This window comes from Neomonachus schauinslandi, chromosome 10, assembly GCF_002201575.2.
Source record: "Neomonachus schauinslandi chromosome 10, ASM220157v2, whole genome shotgun sequence".
In the NCBI taxonomy this organism is placed as follows: Eukaryota; Metazoa; Chordata; class Mammalia; order Carnivora; family Phocidae; genus Neomonachus; species Neomonachus schauinslandi.
In genome coordinates this window covers 107,626,241-107,645,056 of record NC_058412.1, presented here as the reverse complement: position 1 = coordinate 107,645,056, position 18,816 = coordinate 107,626,241, and the positions used below count along the sequence as shown (strand labels likewise).

Here is an 18,816-nt window from a genome sequence, read left to right as displayed (position 1 = left end):
ATTTCTTCTTGGTTCTGTTTCTATCCCTCCTATTCTGCTCTACTAATGTCTATCCTTCCAGGGCTACAGTATTTTTATTAAGTTCGGAAATGTGGTTTAATTCTTGTAAGAGCAAGTCACCATTCCCTTCTCTCTGAGTTCTCTGGGAATGACCCATATTACTTTATTTTCTTATTCACTGATTAACACATCCAGAACAACCTTAAATGATACCGGTAATAATAAACATGCTTATCTTGGTTTCTGATTTCAGCAGGCAGGCCTAATATTTAAGTCTTTCACCATTAAAGAATGAGGCACTTAAAAATCTTATTCATGAAAGATCCTTCTATCCCCATACTGCTAACAGTTGGCAGCAGAGATACAGACTGAATTTGATTGTCACCATGGTTTTTTATTATTAAATCCACCATGGGCCTATAATGAATTTTATTAATTTTCTAGGGACAGCTGGGTGGCTCAGTCGTTAAGCGTCTGCCTTCGGCTCAGGTCACGATCCCGGGGTCCTGGGATGGAGCCCTGCCATCGGGCTTCCTGCTCGGCGGGAAGCCTGCTTCTCCCTCTGCCTGTTGCTCCCCCTGCTTGTGCTCTCGCTCTCTGACAAATAAATAAAATCTTAAAAAAAATTTTTTTCTAGTATTTAATCATCCTTGAGCTCCTAAAATGACACACATAATGTGTTGGCTTTTTTATTATTACCTATAGCATCATTTTCCCAAGCCATGTTCCAAAGAACATTCTTCCAAGATATGTTACTAGATTGCACTAAAAAAAATAAATTGTGTGTGCAGAGCTGGACACTAAGGCCTTTTTCTGAAAAGAGTCTTCTGCACACTAGCATTTTAAAAGATCACAAGGAGACTTAAAGTACAGAAAGATGCTGAGCTTTAGCACGCTACTACCTAAACATATCTGAACTAAACTTGGGGCTTGACACCAACTCTAGGGAGGAAAGAAAATGTTGATCCAGGCCGTCCCTTTGGTATTAGCTCTGTCAGAATCTGCCATTTAGATAAAACTGGCTGGGAAGTTTCCCTGGTTTCTCAAAGTGGCAGAACCACTTAACCAGTATAGGAATTTGCCCTTCCTTGAAATATAATATACTAACCACTGGAGCCCAGAAAGTTTTTTAGGGATAAAATCCTTTGACAGCATTCTTGCCTCTTCTGTGGTCAGGGGTGTACTCACAAGCCCCAGTCCTCCCCTTTCTTATTACGAGGTGCTTACTCAACACCTGCTCTGTGACAGGTGGTGGGCCAGGCGCTGGAGGTGCCATGCGGACCAGCGCTGAGCGGAGGCCTTGCAGAGCTGGCATCCCACGTACAAAAGAAGCTGGCTGGAAACTAAAAAACATGAGAGCAGAAAGGAAAAGCTTGACAGTGGATGCACAGATACAACCGAGGAATTTTCTCATGAATAGAGGAAAAAAATGAAGAAATGGAAAGCAGAGGAAGGGTTTGGGAGGTCCAACATTCTAAAAGTTCCAGAAAGGGACAAGCAGGAACGGAGGGGAGGAAGGCATCCATGAAATAATTCAAGATCATTTACCACCCCACCCCCCAAACACCTGAGATTCTGGAGTGAAAAGGCCCCAAGTGCCCAGGCGCAAGATGTAAATAGAACGAGGAACAGTGAGGGAGGTTTCAGACACAGACAACAAAAAGACCTATAAAGCTTCTGAAATTCTAGCTTGTGTCCAATTAGAGTTTCAAAAGGAGGAGAACGGAGCAGAGAGTGGCCAAGCACTTCACAGGGCAGGAAGGGAGCAGGAGAGAAGCTGAAGACCAGTTTGGAAGCAATGACCAAGGGTGAGGACTGTCGAGTGGTGGGATTGGCCCTGGAGGTGAGGCAGAAAGATGGTGTGCACGTGGGGAAAGAGAGAAAGCAAAGGATCAGGGACAACTGCAGGGCTTCTGGCTTCATCAGCTGGGTGTGTGTCGTGGCCCTGGCTGAGAGCAAGATGGCAGGAGGGGGTACTGGTTTGGGGAGGGAGGGAGTCAAAAGCTTGACACTTTCGGGCGCCTGGGTGGCTCAGTTGGTTAAGCGACTGCCTTCGGCTCAGGTCATGATCCTGGAGTCCCGGGATCGAGTCCCGCATCGGGCTCCCTGCTCGGCAGGGAGCCTGCTTCTGCCTCTGACCCTCCCCCCTCTCATGTGCTCTCTCTCTCTCATTCTCTCTGTCTCAAAAAAATAAATAAAATCTTTAGTAAAAGTAAAAAAAAAAAAAAAAAGCTTGACACTTTCTCCCCCTGAAGTTTGAGGTGTCCTGTGTCACAACACCTGGAGGGTGCAGGCCGGGGCTTGGAGTTTAAGTCTGGTGTCCAGAGGTCTGGGCTGCAGGCTTCTATGGAAGTCACCAGCATAACAGAGGCTTGCTGGGGTCGTCCTAGACAGGGTCCCCCAGGGAAAAAGCATTTGGCAGGGAGGCGGCCCAGAACCATGTTCTGAGGAACCCCGACATTTAGCGATCAGCGTGAGGAGAAGTCTGTTTTGGTTTTTATGCTTTTCTGGAAACCACCCATTTTATTGATTTGCTGTTGTTGTTTTTAAAGGTGGGGACAGGGAGCATAGCTAGAACTCTTCCTCCCTGGACCTAAGGCTTTATCCTCCATTTGTGCATTCACTCCCTTCTCTGCTCAGTTAGCCTTGCCAGAAGTGTGTCCACATGTTATTTTCCAAAGAACCAATGTTGGGATTTTTCACTTCTATTTCTTCCCCATTTTTGTATCGGTATTAATTTTTGGTCCCCTGCCTCCATTAGGCTCATTTTTGTCCTATTTTTCTAGTTTCTAGAGATAAGCTCTTCATGTACTTTGCCTTTAAGATTGTGCGGGTTTTTTAAAAAGATTTTTTAATTTATTTGAGAGAGTGAGAGAGTGGTGAAGGGAGAGCAGAGGGAGATGGATGAGCAGACTTAACCGAAGGAGCCACCCAGGTGCCCCAAGATGGTGCGTTTTTTTAAGAACAATTCTGACTACTCTATGGGACTGGTCGGTTCTCACCATCATCTTCTAAATTATCAGTAATTGTGAAGTTTCAATTTCCCCTCTGACTAGGAGTGATTTATAACAGTGCTTTCCAGCTTTTAAGCGGTCTGGGGGTTTTGCTCACCCTCTCGCTGTTGGTTTTTAATTTTACTGTATGATGGTAATTACATCTTCTCCTTCTTGGAACTTACTGCATTTCACTGAACATTCTTCCGTGCCCTTCTCCACACCCATGCTGGTGTGGGCAATACTGACCAACCTTCAGTGAAATGAGAAAATTAAGAACAATCCTGGACATTTTCACATACCTTAATTTGTAAGGACAGATGGATTATAATTTCGCAAGGATGTGCTTTACTGATTCCAACACAGAGAGGCAGGATTAAGTGTTACAGGGTAAATTCTGGTCAGACTATTTGGGTTCTGAAAACCATCCCAGCCATTTACTAGCTGTGCGAGCCTAGGCAACAAACTTTGCATCTTGTTCCTCTGCTTCTTTTGCTGTTAAATGGGGATAACACTGGTACTTACCTTAACTTATGATGTATACGAGTGTTTGGTAAAGCACTACTAATGCAGAGGCTCAAGAAGTGCCACATGCTGTTTAATAATGACAGAAGACTTCATAAGACAAAAACAACTGGGAATTGCCTTCTATTATTTATTTTAGAAATTTCACTGGTTGGCAAAATTCCAGGTTTTGCACCATTTCCCTATGTCAATATCAACTCTTACATGTGCTCCCCAGGCACACAAAACGAATGCGGGTTCTATTTGTGGTATACAGAGTTCTATGGCTCTAATAATCAATCTTATAATATTATCAAAGTCCCGGATGTCTTTATTGACAACACATCGAGGGGTAAATGACATCTTTAACTGACTTGCACTTCCACGCGGAAGGACCAGCCATGACTGGCAGGACTCCGGCAGGGGCCACGGCCTCCCTGCAGGTGTTGACAGGAGCCTGGGGAGTCAGGTCTCCTTCAATGCCAACACACCCTCCTGCAGCGTCCTGTCTCCTGCCAACCTGGAAGGTTTCTTTGATTCTCATCTAAAGGATTGGCTTCTTGGTATCTCCACTCATGTGCAAGAGACTTGGCATCACCTCAGAAGTTAAAAACTAATGCATCACCATCTTACACCCCCTTCCTAAAGCATGAAACCTTACAACCCTCCCTCTACACATCACTGCCAAACAGGTCTTTGGAATACCTTGACTGCATGTCACTTCCCAACCTCTGGGTCTTAAACCCTTCAATAACTTTCTGGCAAGAAACAAGTCAAGTTTAAACTGTCAGATTATTCTTACTTAAAACAAAACAAAAAACCTATCTCCTAAGGTCTGTGTAAATGCTCAAAATACGCCACGAGGCTGCCCCTAGGTGTGGGAAGGGAAGGTGCATGCTAAGTGGTCTAGAGCACTCACAGCATGGCGATGCCCCAGTGCTTCCCCGCTCTCTCTCCTGCCGCCTGGAAGCCAGACAGCCCGATGAGGGCCACCGTGGGCGTAATGGTCAGGGGCCCGATGTATTTCAGCAGAGCCCCGGGCAGGCCGAGGAGGCCGATGACCACTTCTATCAGTGAGGACATGATGATGGCACCCTGGATCTGGAGCAAGAGAGGGCACAGACAGGAGAGTGAGCTTAGTAGATCGTAGACTCCAAATGTCACCCGCAACCACCCGGACAGTTCTGCCAAGCAACGAATTACTACCTAACAGGCATGACACAGCTGGAAAATTCCCGAGGCCTCAAAAGAAACCAGCGGGTGAGTGGGGTGTCTAGCCAACCTATGAACGACATGGTTGACATAGGAGTGTTAGAGAAATGGGCACTGACGGATGCACAGCCAACCTGCCTCCCCACAGGTAAGGGAGAGATTTATCATTCCCGCTCAAGACACAGGACATTCAAAGCCAGCCTCAGAGGAACGCTCCAGCACAGATTCTAGAGTGAGTCCCTGAGGGACATTTAGAAGGAAGTGCTATTGACACAAATTCTAAAGGAACGCTTCTACTGTGGTGAACGGCTGTATCTGCGCCCATTCTGAACTAATGGTGAAAGATCTTCCAGGTCCGGGAAGATCTGGATAAACGGGCAGCCATTCTTCACGGCTGAGGACTCCAGTGCCCTGTTCTGTTCAAGTGCACCAGAGCAGACAAGTAGCTTTAATTCTTCCCACACACATGGGCAAATGCAGGCAGGAATGAAGAGTTCTGCTGCCCATAGGCCAGACTCTGTCGCTCCTTACGAGGGAGCTGGTAATGGGCCAGTTATGCTGGAGGGTGTAAGTCTGGTCTATGCCTGGGGGGGGCGGGGGGGGAGATGAAGGGCAAGAAACAACACTGTCTGGTTGCACAAAGCATTTCTGCATGCTTTACTTATGGTGATGTCAATCTAAGTTTAGTTTCACAACAGAAATAAACATGTCAGAAGTTGAAAAGGAAAAGGAGGGCTTAGCTCAAGTAAATACAATTTCTTGGGCACAGCCAACAGTGAAGCAGGGAAGAAACACAAAGAAGTCCCAAGCAGACAATGCTCATCTTTTACCTCACGTATCCGGGGGTACCAGATGTGCTCTGTGTGTAGCAGCTCTGTGGTTCCATTGGACACTGAAACATCTTGAAAACAAAAACAGAAAAATTTTTTTGGAGTGACACTGATGTTTCACAGGATATATTCATTTTACTCTTTGTAAGGAGAAATTTCTTCCCTATTTTAAGTATATTTGTATAAAATACCCATCCCTAAAATTCAAGTTACAACAGTATGGCTTACCATACTGAAAGGTGGAGTCCCCAACGCTAATGTAACCAAATTTATTCATCGACTGAGAGCTCCCAGTGTGTCAAAAGCTGACTGAACTGGGGATGCACATTGCTAGTGCCAGACTCACACAAAGACCAACCTTTGCAAGCAGCTAAGCTAACTGAAATGCTTGAGAGCAAGGTTGCTGATTGAGGTTTTTAAAACCTAGAGAAAACAGAGGGCCTTTTCCAGTTCCTAAATCAAATCAGTGGTCACAAACTAACTCCTAGGAGCAAGGAAGGAAACGAAGGTTGGAAAACTTTGCTCCTAGAACCAAAAAGTGTAATAGTATTTTGAGAGTACAACAGGTCTATCTGATTTTCTCAAACCCCCTATCTGATTTTTTCCTGACCTTATCGGGTTATTTAAGGATCTCTGTGATCACTAAATGGGCGGGGGTTGGGGGGGGGAGGGGGAGTAAAAGTCATTTGCAGAAAACCAAAGCAGCCAGATCCTTCAAAAGCAGAGATGGTTCAGAGAAGGGATGCTGATGCAGCAAAGAGAGTGATTACTGGTGGTTCATAAAATCCACTGAAAGAAAGAGGCAGAAAAATAGCACAAATGTTGTTCTAGTCCATTCCCGTATTTATCAATTTCATTAGCATAGAGAAATGAGGTCCTTTCTGGTCCTTACTTGCTCTGGGGTTAGGGAGGAACGAGTGGGGAGAGAGAGAGAGACAGAAACACGATCCACAGACTGGAGTGTTCTAAGCAGTTTGTTGGTTTGTGTGTTCTGTGCCCGATTCCAGAAAGGATTTAAGGTTGCCGTGGGCAGCACATCCAGGCCTCCCTTCTATCACCTGCGCTAAGGGACCCCAATGACGTACGTGGAAATAACTGCAGTTACCTGTGGTGTTACATTTCCATTTATCTAAAGACAGGATGGCTCGAGCAGGGGCCAGAAATGCAAAAGCACTGGCCTGAAACAGGGGTAACCTAAAAGAAACGAGACCAAAACCATGATCACGGCATCAGGAACTACCGAGGTAGTTCACGATTTGACAGCTTAACAGTCTTTTCCATAGACACACAGCACATGAGTAAATGCAGGCACGCTCAGGAGAAAGAGCCCCGGTCCACACAGATCTCCTCCACATGCGGCGAGGGCCGCCGGCTTCTCTGTCCTCCCCTCCTGCTGCTCCCCACACACAGCCCTGCATGGGGCCCAGGGGAGTTCTGTGGTTGCCCTGTGGTCAGCGCCCACACCCCAACACCAGGCCCTGCCATCACCACCTTTCCCCTCGGGGGTGGGGGATGTCGGGCGTTCAGGAGTCTCGCTTTCCTGCTGAGCTTGTGAGCTCCTTCTTAAACACCAGTGTGTCTTCCAATTTACCACCCTCCTCCTCCTCCATTTCACATCCTTATTGGTTATCAAAGGAAAAAAAATATCTATCTCCCCCTATCATTCCATTTTGTAAATCAAAAACTGTCCTAAATCCTAGAGGATAAGCGCCATAATCATGTTAGTGATCTAGAGTTATTGAGGAAAAGAAAACTGTAAGTTACAAATCAACAGCATATATAATACACTGCTTAATCATAGAGAATACTCAGAGAGCGTTCTAAACCTTATTTTTAAAGAACCCAGAAAGCATGTGGACCCTGTTTAATCTCCTGCCTACAGTCCTCAAACGCCACCATTCAATTACATTTTAGATACTCTATGTTGACTTTTTGAACACCTGAGCTACTGAAATTGAAAAGATTTTTGAATGTGTACAGCACTTCAGCTACAGTTGTATGAAGGTAGCTTTACAGGCTAACTTAAGAACTTGACTGCTATTTTTAACATTTTCAGGGTGGAATATAAAAATGACTCCTTCTGTTGGCAAGGCAGGGAACTCCCAGATGTCCAGATCCTTCTGAAATACTCCCCAGCAGCCTTGTATCAGTGTCCTGGCCAGCGGACGGGCACCCGGCACGTGCCTCTCCGCGCTCTTGACAGCACGTCCTGCCCCGACTGGAACAGGAAATGGGCTGAGAGAAGGTGGCTCTGGCTGAAGGGTACGGAGCCACGTTACAAGCCCAGAGCCGGCACACACCTCTCTGCGCCAGACATGGGCCTCAAGATTCTCTTGTTCTCCTGCCTGTTTTAATCATGCAATGAAATCAATTGAGAGTAGGCAGGATGCTAGCTCTAGGGTATAGAGGTGGGCTGCACGGTACAGACCAGATGCGCTGCTGGCCGTCACTCACATGGGCACGCCCTCCACCAACCATCCATCTATAATTACCTGTTGGAGGGGCCCAGAGCACAGTACCATCAAAAGTGGGAGTGAAGGTCACCTGAAGCAGGAATGTATATTAAAGGAAAACACGGTTTGATTTGATAACTTTTCAGAAATGCCCTAAAAGGGCAAAGGGAGGTCAACATCTAATCAAGAATGGATGCCATCTCAAATGGCCCAAATAACATCGGCTTTACTATCGTTTCAGATTTCCAGCAACATATCCCCGGGCCACTTAATGTGGACTGCATTTAGAGACCTGTCCTAGGAATAGTGCAATCGACACTGCACTGCACTGGTCAACTCGCTGGATAGGAAAGTGAAGACTGGCTCTGGGTTCCACTCCCGGGGACATGAACTATTCCTGACCTCGTCTGGACCTGACCATCACCTGGACACCTGTCAGGACAAACATTTTATGGCTTAAACATGACCAAAGGTCCTGAGAACACAGCTGCAAAGAAGCTCCCTCATTTCGAGCAACCAGGACCCTGCATTCTTTTGGAAAGTGGGGGGTAATAGAAAATCCCCACATGTGCTGCCCCAGGCTCCCAGGATGCTCACACGTTCACGGTTCAGCCCACATACAATGCCCGCCCCACGCAGCACCAGCGGGAGGACGGCAGCCGCTGGGGAGTCAGCAGCAGAAGCGCCCCAGCAGTTAAGGGTGGTCTCCACACTGGCAGCGACAATCAGCAGCTTAACAAAAAGATTGTTAGGGAAAGCTGTGACAAGAGCATATTATTTCATCAAACAAGAACTTCCCTAAATACAAAGCCAATTTTCTGAGAAAAAGATGGAGGAGGATAAAGCACTAGATATTCTCAGCTGCTGAAGGGGCTTTCTGAAGCCCTTCCCCAGCAGACAGCGATCGTCTGTCTGCACAGGGCTCATCTCTGCACTTCGGTCACACACCCATCACCACCTTGGGTCCCTGGGCTCCCCACGCAGGCAGGACTGCCTGCTCTTTTACTTTGTCCTGACGGCTGGAAGAAACGAATCAAACTGCCTTTCTTTACACCACGGCTGGCAAACTGGCCCGTGAACCCAATCTGGCAAACAACTCGTCTTTGTGAGGAAGGTTTTACCGGGAAATAGCCACTCCCATTTATTTGCCCGCTGTCTGCAGTGGCTTTGGGGCTACAATGGTGGAGTCTAGTAGTCACAACAGAGACCACAGAGCCCAAAATGTTTACTGCTTGTCCCTTTACAGAAAAAGTTTGCCGTCCCAGGGTATAGGGAAATTATCTTGAAACATGGGAAGAGGTGGTGGGTTTTTTGCAAATAAGTTTTTAAGGTTCATAGTGTCACTAGATGTTAGGAGGAAGAAATCTGAGCAGACAGGCACCTTTATGGTGACACATTCCCATGTCGGGCTCTAGCCTCAGGATGGAGAAAAATCTAACCTAAGCCCAGAGTTTCTTTAAAACTCTGCTGGAGGCATCCCATTTCCTCCTCCAAACCCAGGAGACCAGAGCCCTGGGTCCCAGGCTCCTCCTCACCAGCCCCTTCACAGACCTGCACTCCAGCTTCTTGCCTCTGAGCCTTTGCTCTTCTCAGGCATCAACTCACTGCCAATGTTCAATTTTTATTCTTCATTTAAGGCACAGAGAAAATACCACCTCCTCCAGGAAACACTCCAGGATCTCCTTCTTCAGATTCAAAACGTGTTCCCCTACAACTCAGGACTTTCTGGCCATGATTTCTGCAAGTCACCCTACAAGTTGCCAGGAAGGTGCTTTAGGATCCCGGGGGTGCTGCATCTCACCCAGACCTGGTTCATCAGAGTCTCGGATAAGGCCTCCAATCTGCATTTCGAACAATCATTTCTGGGTGAAGCTGAGGCACCAGGCACCACAAAGACAGACTACCCCCGTGCCAATGAAAGGATTTACCCTTTTACGACAACGGAAAAAACGACCCCCAGGCTGCCGTGGAGTTTCTGCCATGTGAAGGACACAGCTAGTCAGGGCCACACATGAAGCCGGGGACGTCTGTAGGAGCAGTCCCCGACCTAAAGGGCCAGAAGCACTTCACCGCACATGGGAGGGGCTACGAAGAAGAGTCCAGGCAGAGAGAAGAACAGGCACAAACCGGAGCCACACAGCAGCCCCAGGAATCCTCCGAGAACAGCAGGGACCTGACTGTGGGTGGGGGCCAATGTAGTGAAGGTCAGGGTGGCCCAAGGGCAAACGCCCCACCCTGGGTCAGGAGGCAAGGGCAATCCTGCTCAGAAAGGACCACTTTGGGGGAACTGGGGAAGGTGACCTTAACCCCAAAACATCCTCTGCAGGCACTCCAACAGGCTGTGGCCTGACTCCGTGGTCGGTGAGTCTCTGCTGCTCATGCTGCCGCGTCGGCTCCAGTGACCGGCCAGCCCAGGGCAGGTCTGCGCGCGCACCTCGGCCTCTACGGGCTCCCTTGGCAGCACCTGAGCCATCTGTGCCCAGCTCCCGGCATGTGGACCTGCCCCTTACCCCACGGGGCCAGAACTGCCCTGCCGGACGCTGGGCCGTTCACCCATCACCACTGTGTCCCCGGCACCAACTTCCACTTAGCAATTAATGAATGAATTAAAGGCACTATTTACAAATGCTATTCTTCAAGAAGAATTTTATTAGACTAGAAATAAGAAGTCTTTCTGCCATGTTGATTTTAACTGCAAATCAGGGAAAGGACTTTTTTTGGGGGGTCGGGGGTAAAGATTAAAAGCACTGGGTAGAGAGGACACAGAGTCAAATGTGCATGAATTTTCCAGACAAAACCAGACAACTCCCCCAGGTCCCGGGGGCTAGCAATCCTCCCTGGTATCATTGGGAGAAATGTCTTTAAAAAGTTTAAAAGGGTGGGTGGGCTCCTACAAGCAGCACCTGAAGGTAGGAAATGTTATCTCCCCAGAACTGAATCATTTAATGAAAATGAGTAAAACAAACAGTTCGTCAACACAGAAAGTGCACTGTGTGCCTGGCTTCCTCGATCTACCAAGAAAACAATTCAGTTCATGCAAAACTTTTCGCTGTCAAATAAATATATACTTGAGTCTAAATGGCAGCACAATTTTAAAATAATCTCTAAGAAACATAGAACAGATTTCATTTCAAGGAGCTATAGTTTTAAAATTGAATCTGCCATCAGGAATGTGTATCCTAATTCCCTTAAGGAAAAGCAAAACACAGTTTGTCAAAGGAAACTCTTAATTGGTAACATTTTCCGATTGTTTCCCATATGTATGTTCTATCAGCTGAACTATCTGGAAAGTAGCCTGAATCTCCTAAGAATAAACACCCCCTCCTACATCATCACTCTCCCATATCATACCCAAGGATGACATTAATTTAACGTTATCTACTATTCAGGCCATATTTAAATTTATTTAATTATTTATAAAAGTGCTCATATCTACTCCTGCTCCCCCAAATCCAATCAAGAGTTCCTATATTGCATTTGGTTGTCTTGTGTCATGTTTAGACCCAGGCTAAACACTTCTGGCAACAACACTGCTCAGGTGTCGTGCACTTCTTAGAGCATCCCATCAGGAAGGAGGCCTGCCCGGTTGTCCCAAGAGGTGGGAAAGCTCGGTTAGGGCAGTGACTGCTGGAACTCTCCATATAAAAAGGACCTTTTTCCTTTTGTAATTAATAAATTATCTATAGGGTGATTCTTAGACTACGTGAATATTATATTCCCACTAGCTTATTAACATTCTTACATAGTAGATTTAAAAACTACATTTTTCCACTTGATCATTCTATCCACATTTAATTAGTGGCCTTTTGTAAAGAAGAGCTTGCCTTTTTGTTCAACTTTATCTCCCTCTTTTTCTTTTTTGAACATCACTGTAGATGCATGAATTCCTTTTTTATTTAGTTTTGTAATTCACTTCTATGACTATTCTTCTTAATAAACTGTCCAAAACTTGCCCAAAGCAGCCTGTTCAAGCAAGTTCTCCTTCTTTATGACATGACTCTTCCCCCCCCCCCCCCCCCTTTATTCTCTGAGCAGGTGTTTGCTTTCCGGCACAAAATGCTCCAGGGTCAACATGCACTTTCCTCAGTCCTAGCCCTGGAGTCAACTACTACTCCAGGAAGCCCAGTTCATTTTAATGGAGAATTGGATTTAGAAACCAAGATGGAACACCAGGTGGGCTCACCGTTACTGAGGTGGCATTTAGTTAGTGAACAGAGCTAGGATTCATTTTTGAATCGTGGGGTCACAATGACACCTGTAGTTCAGCCCAGTACCCCTGGATTACCTTTCTTTCCATACTTGTATCTCTCCTTTTCCTACACTGAGTGCCCTGATTTTCATCATCATCAACATACTATTCATTTGCTTTATCCTATAACATGATACAGCACAGAATTACACCAAAATCACTACTAACAAGACTACTAAAATTATTAAGACTATTAAGATTTGGGGGCACCTGGGTGGCTCATTTGGTTAAGCGTCTGCCTTCAGCTCAGGTCATGATCTCAGGGTCCTGGAATCAAACCCCGAGTCAGGCTCCCTGTTTAGCGGGGAGCCTGCTTCTCCCTCTCCCTCTGCCTCTGCCTGCCGCTCCACCTGCTTGTGCGCGCTCTCTCTGTCAAATAAATAAACTCACTCTTAAAAAAAAAAAAAAAAACTATTAAGATTTCTATTTTGTCCTTAAAATACATCCCATTCAGGGCATATAAAGTACTGTGTTCTGAAGTCTGTGAATGAATTCTTTTCTCTGTGGTTAGCAATTTGACATATAGTTAGGCTCACATGTTTCTGTAATTCAATTTTAGGATTTGCTTTTCTTCATCCATTTAGATTTATGTTTTGAGTATGCTGAACATTTGTACAGTTTAAAAATCAAACCATATAGGGGCGCGTGGGTGGCTCAGTTGGTTAAGCATCTGCCTTCGGCTCAGGTCATGATCCCAGGTCAAGTCCCACATCAGGCTCCCTGCTCGGTGGGGAGCCTGCTTCTCCCTCTGCCTGCTGCTTGTGCTCTCTCTCTCTGACAAATAAATAAATAAAATCTTAAAAAAAAAAAAAATCAAACTATATAGAGAGATATACCAGGAAAGTCTCACTCCCATCCCATCCCCTCCGCCCCATTCCCAGCTACTCCCTATAGTTAACCACTTTCCTTAATTCCTAACTTACCCTTACTCCTTCATGCATGCACTCACACTTTTTTACAACTTTTTTCTACATATCCTGGAACTTACTCTATACCAGATCACAGAGATCTTCCCCATTCTTTCTCAGAGCTGCATGGGACTATACTGTGCAATGCACAAACAGCTGCCAGTCTCCTACAGACAAGCATTTGAGTTGTTAAATATTTTGCCATTACAAATGATATAGCAATAAGTAACTTTTGGGCCTTGTTTTGCACTTGTGGGAGTCCATCTTCAGAGTAAATTTCTACAAGTGGGATTGCTGGATCAAATGGTAAATGCATACGTACTTTAGATATTGTAAAATTCCTCTTTATAAGAGTTGAACTATTTTCACTCCTGACAGCAATGTATAAGAATGCCTGTTCTCCTATAGTCTTGCCATCAGAGTGGCTCATCAAAATTTTTATTTTTTGTGAATCTGACAAAGGTGAGAAGTGGTATCTCAGGGTAGTTTTAGTTTATATTCTGTTATTATTATAAACTGAGTTATTCTTACATACAGAGAAGGACTTTTCTGTGATCTGTTCATGTCTTCGGCCTTTTCTTCTGCCTACATAATTTTTGGTATCTCTTAAAAAATACTTTGACCTTTAAAAGTTCTTTCTATATTAGAGATGTTGGACTTTATCTGTGATATATTACAAATATTTTCTCCAGTCTGCCATTTTTATGGTATATTTTTACAAAGTAAAGTTTAAAAATTTTTATATTTAATGTCATCAAATTTATTATCCTTTTGTTTCTGGGGCTTGAGTCCTAATATAAAAGTCTTTCCCTACTTCTAGGTTATAAAGGAATTTACCCTTGTTTCATTCTAATACTTATGTAACTATATATATATATGATTCTATGCATTTGAATCTCTAATCCATTGATTTGATTTAAAAAAACTCCTCACTAAAGGCAAGTGTGACCTTTTATCTTCAAGTTTATGCTATTCTTGTTTCACAGGCAAATGCCAAAATCAGATGAACTACTCCAGTCAGCACTTCCAATTACAGAGTCCTGGAGCTCCTTGGTGGGAAGCAGCCAACTAGCATCCCTCCCAAGCCACAGCTCACAGCCCGAGGCTTTGTCCAGACAGAGCGCAGGAATTTAGGAGGGCTAGTTGGATACAATTTTGATAACTTCTCCTTGTGAAGCATGATAGTATCAACTATTTCCAGTCAAGAGTTTGTTAGCCTAAAACACTTCTGTGGAGAACTGAACTTGTTAACCCCACATGTACTAAGAGGATTCTGCCTGTCTCCTAGATTCTGGAAGCATCGGAAATCTTCACAGAGAAACAGCATGTCAACTGAAGGGGAAATCACCTGGAAAAGCCAGTGTTGAAGGAGCTAAACTAGGGCAGCCTCAGCGGAGAGGTGGCAGGTGCCCAGGGCGCAGGGGGAGTGGATGAAGTGCCCTAACCATTTTCTGATGGCCTGAGACAGATTCAGGGGCCCATCCTGGCCAGTGGATGCTGGTAGTGTGGCCGAGGAGTACACTCAACCAACTGCTATATGCATCAAGGACATGCTGCTCAGCAAGACAGCCTAGCCCTTGCCCACTGCACCCCACCCCCACCTCCCACCTTACCTGTACCAGCCTGCCTCCTTCCCCTTCCAAAAGGCCCACTAAAATAATGAAAGCAAACAGGCAGGTGTGGACAGGTTCCAGGCATTATCTCATTTGAAGCTAACAATTTCACCATTATTAATTACCATTTTACAGATTAGGGAAGGGGGCTTTGAGAGACGAGGCAGCTTGTCCAAAGTCACAAGACTGGAAAACAGCGGAACAGGAGTGAGGCCTGCTCTGAGGCTAAAGCTCCCCAATACAGCTGGCTAGGGGACCGAGGCAAAGCTCCCTCCAAGGTCATTACCTTCAAGTTCTCATTGGCTCCCAGTTCTGTAACCTGCTACCCAAAATTTGAGTTAAATGGATAGTCATTTTTTTTTATTTAGGGGAAAACCCTGCAACCTGCTACTACGTGCCTGCTTCATGTGACAGAATATGACTGTCACCCGCACGGTCATTTTGGCAAACATGTTCACCCTGAATCAACCATGCCTCTGGCCCCATCCCCCAGTTTACAACACAGAAGGGGGATTGTGTAAAAAATCAAATACCACCTCAAAGACACAATCCAACAAATTCAGACCACTGGATGCTCAACAAGACAACTGGCCTGGGTGCTTTAGGAAGACAACACTATGGAGGAAAAATGGGAGGACAGCTTATTATAAGAGACCAGAGAGACACAATAAACAAATGTGCTGAAACAAATGACCTGAACTGCATCTGGGATCAGGGCGATATGGAAGATATTTTAGGGACAACCTGAGAAATTAAATAGCCTGCATTTTAGATGGTATAGTGGAACGACAGTGCTCTTGGGTGTGGTAAATGGTCACACAGGGGACCCTCAGTCCTAGGAGAGTGTTTATGGGTGAGCTGGCATGCTATCTACAGCTTTACTTTCAAGTGGTTCAAAAAACTGCATGTACACCACAAATACATATATGGAAACAATGCGGGAGACATCCCAATCCCCTGCCATCCCCAATCTAATTACTGCTTCCCTCCACCCCTGTAAGTTTTATGAACAGTTAAGAGTTCCAAGCCCCAGACCTGAGAGCTGGAGGTATTCTGCGGCCACCCCCACACTCAGTGAGCACATATCATGTACAGGCCCCAAGAACTCAGGGAGGTGAGAGACAGGGCAGCGCCCTCTTCAGGACAATCTGGTTAGAGAATAGGCTGCCGCACCAGTTAGCAGGATGCTCTTGACCCAGTCCCTACCATTTCTCAGCAAAGAAAGGCTCTGCATGCCTGCAGCAGGCCTGTGAAGGACTGGAGGGGCTCCTCTGGGAAGGGGCCAGCCCACCTGCAGTCTTCTTTTGTGGGAAAGCTCAGAGTGAGGCCTCCCAGTCTTCTGCCCCAGGCGCCTCTTGAGGTAACCCCGAAACACAGCACCTGCCACACCTCGGGGTAGGTCGGTGTGGCACGTGAGGGGCAGGGTTCAAGGGTCCTCCTTCACCCCCAGCTCTGCAGTGACACCCGGGGTGAGGGGTGAGGACTCTGGGAAGCTCAGCGCTGTACCGAGACTTGGCCTCTGTTTTAGGAGGCGGCAGCAGCCAAGGTGATGCATCAGCTGAGTCCCCCCGGAGGCCGGGGAGGCAACCCCGCGGCCGGCGGGCTAACGGGGGGGGGGGGGGGGGGGGGGGTGCAGATCTGAACAAACTTGCCCTGATCTCTCGGGATTTCAAAGCTCTGCATTAATTCTTGGAACAAGCCTGAGGAGTTCCCAGGATTGACATCACAAACTAACCAAAATGAGAACTGTTGAAACCTCACCTGAGGGAACTCAACAATGAAGGCCTTGTCGAAAGCGAAGTGCAAGGGGTCAAGGTCAAAGGGCAGGAGGAAGAAGGAAAAGGCAGGGTGGGGAGGAGGGAGGCGGCGGAATGCCGCCCCCAGCAGGCAGAGGCTCTGGGAAGCACTAAAGCCAGAGGAGTCACCTGGCGTCAGGTGCTGAGACGCACAACCGGCACTTCCAAACAGTCATGGTCCCCGGAGGCAAGGAAAGCACTCCCTGCACGGGGAGGTGTACAGGGAAGCTCGGAGGAGGGTCTGCAGCACACATGCAGTGGCCTCAGCCAGCCCCGCCTGGGGCGACACGCCCCCAAAGGAGCCTTCCCTGCGCGGCACCCTAAAGCTGGCACTGGAGCTCATGCAAAGGCGCGCATCTGCTTCACCTCCACTGGTTCCCAACCAATTTTGGTTATTTTAATAGCATGAAACCGGTTTCCAGGAACAGCGCACCACTCTTCACCAGGGTGCCTGTGTGAAATGAGGAGGAGGGACAACCTGGTCACAGCCCGGTCAGGGACGTTGACACTTTCCTCCGTCTTCTGCTTTAGACCTGTGGTCCTCCCGGCTTTCTCAAAGTGAAGGGCCCATGCAGCCACTGCATCCAGTGCAATGGAGCACTGGGTACTCAGCACATGGGGGGAAATAGGCAAAGACATGTACAGAACTCAGACACCACACGGTCTGACAATAGGTCCTAGAAATCATGAAAGCTGAACATGAAACTCTTCCTTCTGCTCTAAGCCTAAGGAAATGGGCACTAAACCGCAAACACACACACGCAGAGGCCATCTACAATCCTTACAGCTGGGACACTGGGAATACACCCCGCTCCCGACTCCATCAGTACCCCCCCCCCCACCTGCACTGTCCCACTCTGGCCATCCCTGCTGCCCCAACTGCTTTATCTATTTCTTTGATCCTGTCATGATCAGGAAGTAAATATACAAGTCTGTTAAGATGATCATTCACAGCCTTTAATGAGGGTCCACATTAGCATCCAGCAGAACTAAAAGATCTTTCATAGGACTCATACTCCACAACGTCTCAGATGGACTTTAGGAAGCTTGTAATAATCTATTTGCACAATAATGGCAAAATGTCATCTACAGGTCACCTTCGGAAGAGCCGCCTCTCATTTTCACAAAAGGAAACAGAGCTGGGGAGGTCATCTGCCCAAGATCAGAGAGCTGAGTACGTCCATCTAACTTTCTGTGCTCGCTGCACTCCCCCATGTGTGAAGGGAAAAGAAACCATTATTTGCCACATGCCCTCAGCTAATGCTTTACACTGAGTACTGTAGGTTCTGACTGCCCACGGGATTACAGTTCATCATTAAAATATCTAACAACTTGATTTTTCAAAAATATATCAATTACCTTTATTAGTTGCAATCCTAAGTTAGTTTTCCTTAAAACAGTAATATTTCACTTTTACTGTTTATTCATCCATTAAAGCAACATCACTGCACTGCCAAATTAACCATACACATTAAATACCTGACACGTGCATCCCAACTCTTATCTGAGCCAGCACCGGCAAAGCGGTCAGCTCCGGCAGCATCGCCTTGGGGAGCCTCTGGAACAGACCCTGGGATGCTCACCCTCCACCCCATCCTGAGTAGGAGCCAGGTGTCCGAGTACCATGGACGGCTCCTCACGCTGAGATCTGACCACCCGCCTTGCTCTGCTGGAAATATTGGAGGAGGGGGTGTGCAGGGGAGGCAGTCTTGGGATTTCTGGCCACTCTTGGGATTTCTGCTCTTCTCTCACTCAACCTACAAGAAATGGGCCAAGGGCACAGGAGGTGGTTCCCCTGGAGAGGGGAGACCTGGCCCTTGGGGCCCAGTGGAAGGAGGGGAAGAGCAGGAATGAGAGAAGTCAGAGCTCTAGTGGAAAGGGTGAAGAGTGGGGAGATGCAGAGGACGCGGGGAGATGGGACACTCGAATACAGAGGTGCAGCAAACACACCCCAGAGTAACCAGCCAGGCAGGGAGGGGGAAATGCCCCTTACCCACCTCACCATCTCAGTTCACCTGTGCTCAGCAGACCCTCAAATATACAAAGGACAATCATTTACTGAAAAGAATGTATCTATAACAGCTTGAAGCTTTGCAGAGTTGGAATCCACAGCACTAAAAGCAAGGATCCCAGGCAAGAAAAAAGTGCTGTCAGCACAGAGAAGGAGAGCAAGAGTTAACCCAGTACAAGGAGGGCCAGGAACCCGAGGGGGTGACATCGTGGGGTGGGCTGCTCCCCCAACTCTCCCCAGGCCCAAA

At 46.9% G+C, this 18,816-nt stretch overlaps 1 protein-coding gene across 1 annotated transcript in view; it reads right to left on the bottom strand.

Moving 5' to 3' along the window:
* The window catches only part of SLC23A2 (solute carrier family 23 member 2), a 71,856-nt gene that overhangs the window by 22,925 nt on the left and 30,115 nt on the right, over positions 1-18,816 (bottom strand). The window contains exons 5-7 of the mRNA XM_021688904.2: positions 6,645-6,733; positions 5,540-5,610; positions 4,417-4,598 (exon numbers count right to left, since the gene is read on the bottom strand). Of these exons, the coding sequence (XP_021544579.1) occupies positions 4,417-4,598; positions 5,540-5,610; positions 6,645-6,733 (342 nt within the window). The remainder of the gene's footprint in view (positions 1-4,416; positions 4,599-5,539; positions 5,611-6,644; positions 6,734-18,816) is intronic.